Genomic DNA, 11,603 nt, shown 5'->3' with positions numbered 1-11,603 from the left:
GGTAGAAAACAGATCTTTTTATTTGGAACAAAATTAATCACGGGTGGAAAGGAAAAAGAAAAAAAAAAGACACCAGAAAGAGAAAAGATGGACATGAAGATAATACAGTTAAAGGAGGAGCACAGGCTGCATCACTTCTCTCCGGACCTCACAGTAACAGAACCTTTTGGCCCTTTGGAATGGCACTTTCAGTGGTAAAGGACAGAAACCAGCCCTGGTTCAGTCTGTCTCACAAAGATCTCTCACCTCTCTATGTGAAAATTCCTTCCAGGACAGGGGTGATAACAGTGGTGATGGGCACCCCCAGCCCTGGGGCTGGCAGCAGGAAGGCAGCACTGGAATAAACCGGAGCTGGGATGCCCCAGCCCAGCAGGACAAGGCTGGCCCAGCTCTCTCATCCTCAGTGAACAGTTGTCTTCTCCAGTGCAGCTCAGAGCACCGATCAGCCTCTGAATCATGTGCTGGAGTCGAGTGTCGCTCCTGCCCCTGCCAGAAAGTGCAGCAGTGAAGCAATGCTGTGTCCTCCCATTCTGGTGACACTGGCACGGTGACATTCACTGCTGCTTTAGTACTGCCACCCCAAGCACGCCATGCCACTTCTTTTGTCATTCAACTCACAGCCTCTGAGGAATGTTTGTACTGAAAGGAGTTAGAACAGCACCGTAAAGAAATGAATTATCACCTCCCTCTTACCGTGGAAAGCCCATTCCTGCGGCAGCCTTTAAAAGCAGAGACAGGCTGAATCACCACCAACACAGCACACAAGAGCCAAACATCTTCTAAAGAGAGTCACAGGACAAGGAAACAGCGAGAACAGTCACCTATGGCTGGGTGTCACTGATGCAGAGCCTTGGCAAGCAAGCAGAGATGAAGGACTCCCAGGTGAGTGTGCAGCCACCCTCCAGCTCCCTCCCTGGGAAACAAACCCTCAGTTTCTCAGTTTAGTTTGGATTCTGCTGGGGCGCTCATCCCTCATTGGATGGCTTTCACCAGGCACACCTTCAATCCATTTCCAAGGGATTCACAGTGTCAGCACAATATAAAACAGGGACAAAATGACAAGGAAGGAGAGAATGCAGCTCCCCATCCCTTTTGGTCCCAGTCTGTACCATCTCTGCTTTTACCACTGTGCCTTTCTAGCCCAGCAGGCCAATTTAACACTAACAACCAATTTACCACCTCACTCTGACTACTAAAATTGTCCCATGCAGTAAATACCTTGCTCTGGCAGCACATCCTGCAGCACTCTCTGGCAGCTTTGCTGGGATTCAGCTGCCTGAGACAGAATCCCTGCCCTCTCCTCACCACATCCTTCTTCCCTGCAGGTCTGACCCAGCTGCTGCACAGGCACAGCTCCCCTGAGCAGAACAGGACAAGCCTAGCAGCAAGACTTACCTAAGAGATCCTATAAATTTCTGCTGTTTGTGCAAAGAGCACAGCCCCAAACAAGCCTACAGGCACACGCAGATGGCCAGCTTCACCAGCTTGCAGTAGCTAAACTATCACACTAAAGGCACTAATGCTTGCATTGATAAACAATCTCAGCCTTAAAATCAAGGTTTCTGCCAAAATTGCAGCCCCAAGCCCCCTCCTGCTGCAGGCAAGCGAGTGATAGCTCGGGGGCAGCCCAAGCAGTCAGATTTTGGGGAGAAGTGACCTGGACTCTGTCATTTGGGGCACCCAGAGGGGAGCAAAGCCAGCACCACCCCAGCTCTGCACACAGCATCTGCAAATAGCACATTTCAAGCCCTGCAAATTTCACTGCTCCTGCTCCAGGCAGCAAGAGGTGAGGGCCAGATCTGGAGCTCAGAGGAGCGGCTCAGGTGAGCACCCAGGACAGCGTGTACCCAGCTGAGACCTCCTTTGAGCTTCCTTGGCAGGGCCGGGGAAAAACTGCTCTGAAGTCTCCTGAGAGAGAAGAGGCTTTCTCAGGAAACTTCTGGCAAGCACCTCAAGCTGTCTGTTGTGCCTGCAAAGGCAGGCAAGGCATGAGGTGGGCAGGGAGCAGGAGGAGCCCTCTCATCCCAGGCTGTCCCCTGGGCTCCTCAGTTTAGCTGCAGCTCTGTTACCAGGCAAAGCATCACAGAGCTGCCCCTTTTGTTGTTGGTGAACCTGTCAGGCCTTGAAGCCATGTGTGTGCTTTTCTCTGGATTTTCTTTTTTTGTTTTGAATCAAGTCAGAAGGTTTGACACCTCACTTCTTTCCCCTGCTAAAATTTTCCAGACACAGTGAGACTATGGGATGCAAAGGACAAGTGTCACAGTTTTCAGGGTGGAACAGCAAGCGTGTCAGATCAGTCATCAGCTGGATCTGGGAAACAGTCTGAGGCATCTTCCTGGCCATCCATATCAACTAGGACCTCAGCATCCGGCATTTCCTCAGCTTCTATCTGCACTGGTAGGTTTTCTTCTGCCACTGGCTGGGGCTCAACACCTTGACCAATCTGGGCAGCATCTGGAAAAGGGAGAAATGGTTTATAAGTGCCCACACTATGGCTCACCCTCATGGAAATTTTCACCCCCTGGTCCCTAATTAGGCTGCAGGATGCCTAATCCACTCAGTCCCCTCACCCCAGGCACCTGCAAGTCAAATTTCAATTTTCTCTGGAACTACTCATTTATGCATCATGCCTTAGGGCACTTTGATATTTAAGCTCTCTGGCTTCTTAGTACCAAAATACTGAAGCCAAATCTATTCATTTACATCTGAATAATTCAAGCTGGCTAACAGCACACATTTAGTTCTTGCCTACTTTCCATGTGTATCTTTGCTTTTTCTTTAATTGTAAAAAAAATTAAAATATGGACTACTTGTTAAACTTATAAAATTTGATTTTTTTATTAAAAGCTCTACATTTGAAGTATATTAATATTAAGCAATGAGCTGAAACTTTCTTCCTCTTTCTTGCTCTATGTTCATGAGTAGCACATAATATTTTGAAAGCAGAGCAAAGAGCATCCAAGGTTAGATTTAAAGCACAGCAGAGCTACAGGAGGCTGTGCATGGTACAGTGAAGGACACCAGAAATGGAGACAGCAGTGCTGAGACCAGGCTATGACCTGTGTAAAGCTGCTCCAGTTCATGATGTCTCTGCTAAACCTACTTCAGCTGATGATGGTGCATTACTAGGCAAGGTGCTGCCAGCATTTGTGTTTGGGAAGCAAAATTAAAGGAAACATAATACAAAAAGTAGAGTACTTATATCAAGCACTTACAGAACAGGACATTTCTGGAGAGTTTTTATCACTGCACTCTCTTGACCATATTGTGCTAAGGCTGTGGGGGTTTATGCTTGATTTCTTTGAAAAACTTAAAACTTGACCATATTCCCACTCCAGCCTCAATTTAAGAAAATACACAAGCCTCTGGCTTTGATAGGATTTAGCTGTGTTTACAGCTCAGCATATTGGCTCCTGCTGTCCTGAGGATGACTGCTTAAAAAACAGCACCAATTTTTATAAAATGTTACTCATGAGAAGGGTGAGAAAATTGTAGGAAAACTGCTGAGTATTGGGGGGATTGCTGTTTCTGAGGTATGTGTTTTAGCACAGGACATAGTGGAACAGGCAGCCTGCAGCCTGCTGGCAGCACCCTCTGTGGGATGCCTGCCTCTGCCATGAGTAAGGTGCTGAAAAATGCCCGGCTGCCACTCCTGCAGAAGGTGCAGCACCTTCCCTGTGCTGCCATGTCCCAGGCCCCTCTCCACTGTCACCTCCACCCCCAGCAGCCACACACAAACACCGTGTGCCCCCTGAACAAGGTGTGTCTGACCTCAGACAGGTCTCTGCACTCACCAGGCTTGGCAGGACGGTCACTCTGAGCCTCCAGGTGGTCTCCATTGGGGGGGCTCTTCGTGCCTTCCCCAGACACCACTGACATTGTTAGCCCATCATCCTTCTCCTCCTCTGTGAAAACCAACCAGAGATTTGAAGGAAGAGGCTCCCACAGCCCCAGCAGGGCTGCTGTGAGGCCAGACCCCAGCACGTGTTTGTGTCCCCTCCTGAGGTGATGCTGGCTCTGCTCCCAGAGTGGGCAGATGCTGAGAACAGAGGGTGGTCACTGCCAGCCTGCCAGGGACCAGCCTGGCCAGGCTGCCAGGATCACAGCTTGAGGTGATCTGCACGGGCAGAGTGCTCCCAGGGACAGGGGACTGCCATCAGAAACCATTCTGGGATCACACCTGAATGAGGGTCCATTTTATTGACCATAGGAGAGGTTTTGCTGGGGGCTTTTCTTCTGGCCAGGAGCACAGGGTGAGGGCAATAAAGGGAAAGTGAGGTTTAATTCAAGACCCTGCTAGCCATAGAGGCTGGCTATCAGCAGCAGACTTCTGCTCCAGCAGGTCAAGGGAGGACAGGCTGGATGGAGGACAAGCAGCCACCCAGCTGAGACCAGGTTACTCTAAGGCCACGGCACAAACACAGTCCTCTCCAAAACTCATAACAGGAGGGTCACAGCATTCCCCACTCACCTGAAGGCACTGGGATGAACTTGTGTCTCCTCTTCCTCATGCAGCAACATATGGCTGCAGGCAAAGCCACCAGCAGGATAAGCGCACCCGCTGCACAGCCTGCCAGGATGTAAATGAACCCTGGGTAGCGCAGCAGGTCTGCAGGAAGGACACAGCAGTGTTAGCTACCACGGTGGACAAACTCCTTTCTCCCTGTGGGAGAAACCCCACAGCCAGATTAGAGCTTGTTGGCATCACTGTTGCTTTAGTTTGGATCAGGGCAGCTGGCACTGTGAGCTGTGGCACTTAGTGATTTATGTAACATCGTCTAATTATGGCATGGAATGTTTCTTTAAGAGGAGAGGCCTGTGTGCAATCACTTCTGCCTGCTCTGATCACTGACATCTAAGGTAATCTGTAGGTTTAAATCAAATTTAACAGAGAAGGTGGTGGTTTAAAAGATACTACATTTCAACAAGGGAGGGAGACCCAAGGAAGCACCTCCTTGTGGCCACAGCTCTCTTCACAGAGAGCTGCAGGCACAACTACCCAAGGATTTTTCTCAGGAAGGCAGTGAGAAGTAAAGAGAGAAGAGGAGAAAACAATTCTTATTTCTATTCACTGTTCCTGCTATTGCACACTTGGAATGTGTTATGGAGATTGTTTACCCAACGTGATTTGGTTAATTGGACACCGGTGAAAGTTGTTTTGAGTGATTAGCCAATCACTCAAAGCTGTGTCCTGTACTGTTTTTTGGTAATATAGTATAGTATTCTTTAGTACTCTTTAGCATAGTTAAAATATAGTATTAATGTAATATAATATAGTTTTAATAAAGCAATTTTCAGCCTTCTGAATCACGGAGTCAGAGCGCATTATTCCCTGGCTGGGGCATTGCCTGCTTCCACTACACCTCCTGCTGAAGGAAAAGCTGCAGAGCCTACCCTCAGAGCTGGCATCAGAGAATCTGATGAGGACAGTCATGTAATGCCTGCACCAACCCCAGAGCAAGTCTCATCAGAGCCTGCACTGCCTCAGGCACCGAGACTGTGGCCACTCGAGCCAGAGCTGTGGGGAAAAACCCTTCTCTGGCTCTGCTCTGCTCGGGGAAGGATTCCACCCTGTTCCCCTGCCCAGCCTGAGAGCAGGACACACAGCAGGAGCAAGGGCTGCAGATGGCTGAGCAGAAGGGCAGCACAAGTCACTGGTGATGATTTCCCAGCTCAGCAGCCCTTGCTCAGGGTTGCTGTGATGGGGCAGACCTGCACGTTTGCTGCTGCTGAGCAGGCAGCTGCTGCAGGGCACAGAGACCCATCCAGGCTTGCTCCTTCACTGAGATCATCCTCCTACTTGGGGCAGCCTCTAGGAAAACTCTTCTTGCCATATGCAAAAAAAACCCACACATAAATTCCTTAAAATTCCTTAAGTAAGCCAGTGCCATCCCTTTCTGAACAATTCAACTGCTTTTCAGCAGCACACATGCCTGCACAGCACAGCAGCAACCAACAGGCTCATTTGGAGCTTATTTCAAGCCCTCAAAAGCACTAATTGCTCCATATCTCCAGAGACTAAGAAGAATTTTAAATGTTCCAGGATATACTACATGCCGTCATACTCCACCTACTCACTGGGACAGTAAAAACAACTGCACACAGGTGCTCGTGGTATTTTCAGAGTGCTTGTTCCAGTCTTTTTAAGAACAGTTAGAAAGTTCCAAAAAATCCATATTCAAAATTAAAAACTTTCAGCAACTCAGAAATAATTTCCCTAATTATTTTAGTTGATGAATGCTTAGAGAATATTGTGAAAAATATAAATATAAGTTGGAAATTTTTTCCCTGAATCTTTTTCCTAAAAATTTGCCACTTGTTATTAAGGTCTTTTTGAATAAAATATTGTGTTAAAAATAAGCAATAAACAAGTAATTAATCAATAAAAGTCCTTTATATATGTTGACTTCTTAATTTCTGAACCCTGTGTGTTGAGAGCCCTGTGTTGCCTGCTAAGTTTACAGCATTTCTGCCAAATTGTTTTTTGGTTATTCAAAATTAATTTCATCAGCCCAAATGGATGTTTTTACATATATTATATACCTAAACCAAATTCAGCCCTTTCCCTGGAGCAAATAATAACACACAAAAATAATTCATTAACTTTCAATTAAATTAAATGAACCTATTTCCCTCTTCAATTCATTTTACTGATATCCAGAATTGCTTTAACTCCCTTTTTCCAAATGTGGTTGCATTTGATGACTGCAAAGTGGAATCACCGCCACTTACTTTCTTTCAGATCCTTCCAACTACGTGGAGCTGGAGTGTCCCAGACAATTTCTAAAATGCTACAGTATAGGTTCTCTAGTGGCAAAAGTGATGAAATTAATCACAGCAAAATCTTCAAAAACCTTATAGTTATGTTATGCCATGCCTGCAGCTTTGATAACCATCTTTTCTGCCAGAGAGCAGAAGAATCTTCACTACTGGAGGTGCAAATTAAATGATAGAGAATCTGGATCCTTGGGTGTCTCATTAAACTCTGGCCTGGCTCAAGCAGAATACTCCGCATTTATGAATAGCTTGCAAATGGATAAAGTCTCAGCCTTCTCACAGACTTACATGTCTGAGCAAGGATATGGAGGGGAAAAAACCCCTACATTCCATAAGTAAATGGCATGTGTCTTTATCCATTTCTGAGGGATGGGGCTGATGGAGAGACATTTGTATAGATCAGAAAATCTTTTGCGCTTCTGGCCTAAATAAGAGGAAAAGAGATGAGGCAAAACACCTCAACTGAGTCCAGAAGCAACAGGGCTGAACCAGTCGAAGGGTTTTTATGGAATGCACTCGAAGGCATCTGGGTCATGGATGCATGTCAGAGTAGGAAGCAGCCTGTGTTTCTAAAGCAGCATAGAGGATTGGTGCACAGGAGGTGCAAATCTCCATCACCAAAAAGTAGGAAAAGAGACAGATGGAGATCCATCCTTGCTGCAGAGGTGGGTAAAAGAACCTCCTCAACAAACTCATCCCATCTGTGGTTGTAGGCTGTGTCAGTCCAAAGCACAGGAGGGAGAAGGAAATTAAGGGGTCACTTTCTAAAGGCAGGATTTGGTAACTCTGGAAGGGCAATGCCAGAGGACAGAAGAATTTGATATTTTGAGGACACCAACAACCTCTCAGTTGGCTGCTGCAAGAGACCAAAAGGAAGATTTTCCGGGGATGCCATTACTCACCGTAGCTGCAAGACAGCGAAATGGGCCTGGTCCTTGTGACACTGTTCCCCTTCAAAATCTCACACACAAACTCCCCAGGCTCAGTTTTGCCCAGGTGAACCTTCTTCCCAGCATCCTTAATGCAAGCCCCCTCGGCTTTCAGGTGGGTGCCATTGAGGAGCCACCTGAAGACCAGGATCTCGTTGCTGGCCACGTTGCAGGACAGCTCTGCAGTTCCGTCAGGGAAGCACTGGATACCAATGGTCGGCTCTGCTCACACACAGCATGGGGCACGGGGAGCAGGGAGGAAAGAGAGACGTGAGGAGAGGATCCAGGAGTGAACATTAGCTGAACAGAAGCTTCCCTTCCCAGCAATCCCACTAACACCACATTTACTATGTGAAGGGAGTGCAGAAACAAGTAACCCATCTCTTGAGTGCCTGCATTCTACCCAAAAATGCTTTACAGTGCCTACCCCAACTCTGCTAGCAACTCTTGATCCCTGTTTTGGGGATGCCACCAAAATCTGGCATATTGTCATTTTCCTAACTGACATTAAAAGAAAAAATAAATAAAAGCCCCTGGTCCAAGAAGATGGTGGAAACATCCACAGCACGTGCCAGCCAGAGCCCTCCTCAGTAATCAGCAGATAATCATAGCTTTGGAGGACACTCAGCCCTCCCCTCCACCTGAGGTTTGTACTTTTGCTGTCACTCTGCCCCTTCTTCCATTTTAGAGAGAAACTGGTGCAAATCATGGCCAACATGGACACGAGCACAAGATACCTGCAGTTAGATACAATACCCAGACTAGGACATTTTAAAATAAATAAATTAATCATCGCTCTTACTACATTTCCCTGAATTTCTCTCTTTCAGTCTACTAAAAGGAGGAAACCCATTTCCTATACTTGCCACTTTGCACATACAAACTAGATAGAGAACTGGTATGGTTTTAGGACAGCAGGAGTAACACTGAGAACATGTATCCATGGAAATAAGCTCAGAAATCACTTTCTTGTGCTAGGACATCAGTTAAAATTCTCTGCCTCCAGGAACATGTTGGCAGTGAAAGTTTTTCCCTGCCTTAGGGGTGGCAGCAGAACAGAAGGAGGAGGCAAATGTTCCCAAAGTAAATCCACTGAAATGGAGGTTAAACCCAGGTTGCTTCTGCAGTATTTGACTACTTCCAGTCTAAGCCCCTGTTCCTCACACCAAGGAGTCACATCTTTGACCTAGTGTGCACAGCAGTTCCGCCTGTTTGCACCCAAAAGGTGTAAGGGCTCATTTGTCTTCACTGAGACCAGTTTGCTCAGACATTTTCATTACAGTTTCGTGCGCTTCCATTTATCTTGGAAGCCTGTGCAAGTGAAAGCCCTGCAAAAGGAACAGCAGCGATGAGGAGCAGAGCAAGGCTCTCTGTCTGCCTGGAGCATTGCTCAGCAGCAGGACAAACCCTCCTAAGCCTTCTCCATATTAACCCAAGCAATGAGCTGGATCCTGTACAGAAGTGACTTTGTGTCTGTCTTTGCTGCCTGCAGGTGGATGAGCAAAAGGGAGCAGGAATTCTGAGGATACAGGGGACAAGAGGGAGACTGCCACAGCTCCCACGGGCACCCATAGCTCCTGCAAGCTCAAACAGTTTCTTTGGAAAAATTTCAAGGCATCAGGCTTCCAACAAGTTCAAAAGCTTTTTGTTGCTAAGAAGGCCACTTACCAAACACTTCCAGTGTAAAATTTCTGGCGGTGTTCTGAAAAACAAATCCGTATTTTCCTTCGTCATCTTTCTCCACACTCCTCAGCACCAGGGAGCCATTCTCTAAGTTCAGCCATCTGCTGGCAGAAGTGCCACACTTGGCCAACAAGGTATCATTTAGGACAGTTGTAGAGCATTTCTTGTCCTCCTTGCTCATGCTGGAGAAGTTCTGCAGGCTTTGGATTTCCAAAGAAAATATTGCTGAGTCGCCACTGAGCACGCCAGTCCAGATGGCAGAGCCTAAAAGGAGAGCAAGCTTGCCATGTCCATCCATCCCCTCCTGGCTGCCCCCCAGGAAGAAAAATGCCCAGGTGAGACATAAGAGGGACAGACCCAACCCTAGGGACACTGGATCACCAGTGATTGAAAATCTGAGGAGTGGGATGCCTTCTATAAGGTCCAACTTCCCCCACCTCAACAGCACAGGAATGGTGTGAACACCATGCACAACAGGGAAACAAAAGGCTGAACAGCTGGTCTTTTATCTCCCTGAATTTAAGATGACCATCTACCAGCCCCCATCAGAGATGAGAGACTAAGCAAAGAAAGGTCCTCAGGGCATCAGTGCCATGGACCTTGCACAGAGGGTAGCAGAAACAACAGCTGCAGGTGCCCAGCTGCTTTCACCCAAAGAGTAAGGTCAGAGTTTTAACTCGAACAGTCTTGCACATTATTAAGTTGTTGTGTGTAAATCAGAGGTGGGTAAATGGCAGGAGCTTGGGGACTAATCCAAGGTCACACTGAGTGCTGGGACCTGGACCATGTCGCTCTCCAGCCAGCAGTCTGCATACAAGGACCTTACATTCCCCACTGAAAATTTCTCCAGACCCAGGACACTCAAAAAGTACAATATTGTTAGTTATTGTTACTTTACTCAAAAAATAATCTATCTTACTTTGGTCTGACTTCCCTTTTCATGCATTAGCAGCTATTTGATGTCACCCCAAACCTGGTAGCGTCCCTAAAAGATCTTGGAGCAAAATTAGGGTGTCAGCTCATCTAGGCAAACCTGTGCCAACCCCAACAAAGAAAAATCCTACCTACCTTGAGTAACAGTTATTATCACCAGCAAGCAGAGCAGAGTCAAAGGAGAGCTGAAATCCATCTCAAAGAGCTCCTGGCATCATACGCTGAGGAGACGATCTGGCTACAGAGCTCGGTGAATTTAGTGCTCAGGAAATGATGTCAGAAGCAAGAGTGGGAAAAAAAAAAAAAAAAAAAAGAAAAGAAACTCCATAGTGGACAGATTGAATGATGTTTCAAAATAGACCTGCAAGGTTTTGGGTGACTGAACTCGGGCTGAGCCAATGCAAGCCACAATGTGCTCTGCAAAGTCCTGCAGCTCAAAGGTAGCTGAGAGTGTGAGAGTAAGGCTGAGAGGTGAGGGGACACAAAAATATCTCCTGGTCAGCTCACCCCATTCAGGAAGATGCTAATGGAGCAGGCAAAGGAAGAACACCTATTTCTTTTGTCCTTTACTAGTTTATCAAAGTACAGCATCCCCACCCAGGGAGAAGAAAGTCCAGTGAGATAAAGCACTGCACATGAAAACCAGCTGATTTTCTGCAATACTAAAAATTATCACTCCTTGACACCTCACCAGCAGGAAGGAGGTGTGGGACAAGGCTCTCCCTCTGCTCCCAAAGGCTGTGTTGCCAAAGTCAACTTTGCCAGGCTCTTTTAGTGACTGAGTGGTAGCTGCCATGCAGGAAAGGCTCCATACAGCCACCCCAGGCAGAGTAAAGCTTATGGGAAACTAAATTGCATTGCAAAACTAAACTGAATGTAGCCCAGAAGCCACCCCAGCTCTGCTTGGAGTGCAAATCTCAGAGATGAGACTGAAAAGCCAATCCTGAAGAAACTCTGAGCCAGTTATCTGGAGAGACGGGTAGGGCCAGACACTTGGCACTTTTTGAATGGCTTAAAGTGCACTGGGCATTGCACCGAGTGCCATGATGGGTTGCACAAACAACATGGGGACAGCAGGAACTGTCTTACTCACTGGAGGAAGTACACTGGTATAGCATTAGAGCCAACATCTGGATGCTTTCAGATGCTTAGCAGATGTGCTGAGGAATAATTACAAGAGCTGGGTTCAGGATGCAGCTGGGAACGTTGTATTTTTGTTTCTCTGGACACAGATATAGACACAGCCCCCTAAGGAAGCTCCATGCAGTGGGTTCACATGTA

At 47.0% G+C, this 11,603-nt stretch overlaps 1 protein-coding gene across 1 annotated transcript; it reads right to left on the bottom strand.

Moving 5' to 3' along the window:
• Positions 1 to 1,663: 1,663 nt before the first annotated feature.
• LOC132070061 (uncharacterized) lies at positions 1,664 to 10,518 on the bottom strand. The gene is made up of 6 exons (XM_059466636.1): positions 10,458 to 10,518; positions 9,375 to 9,653; positions 7,680 to 7,928; positions 4,472 to 4,609; positions 3,795 to 3,905; positions 1,664 to 2,454 (listed from the first exon to the last, which is right to left on the bottom strand). Exons 1-6 carry the CDS (start codon positions 10,516 to 10,518, stop codon positions 2,294 to 2,296), a joined length of 999 nt encoding a protein of 332 aa, XP_059322619.1. The 3' UTR covers positions 1,664 to 2,293.
• Positions 10,519 to 11,603: the final 1,085 nt, after the last annotated feature.

Source organism: Ammospiza nelsoni, chromosome 2 (genome assembly GCF_027579445.1).
Source record: "Ammospiza nelsoni isolate bAmmNel1 chromosome 2, bAmmNel1.pri, whole genome shotgun sequence".
In the NCBI taxonomy this organism is placed as follows: Eukaryota; Metazoa; Chordata; class Aves; order Passeriformes; family Passerellidae; genus Ammospiza; species Ammospiza nelsoni.
This window is presented reverse-complemented; position numbering and strand designations above follow the sequence as displayed.

Excerpts from the sequence above, each read along its gene's own strand:
- LOC132070061 (XM_059466636.1), bottom strand. The coding sequence starts at position 10,518 with ATGGATTTCAGCTCTCCTTTGACTCTGCTCTGCTTGCTGGTGATAATA. Across the intron at positions 9,654-10,457 it reads GATAATAACTGTTACTCAAG|GCTCTGCCATCTGGACTGGC; the intron begins GTAGGTAGGATT and ends CTCTCCTTTTAG. Across the intron at positions 2,455-3,794 it reads TGACCGTCCTGCCAAGCCTG|ATGCTGCCCAGATTGGTCAA; the intron begins GTGAGTGCAGAG and ends TCCCTTTTCCAG.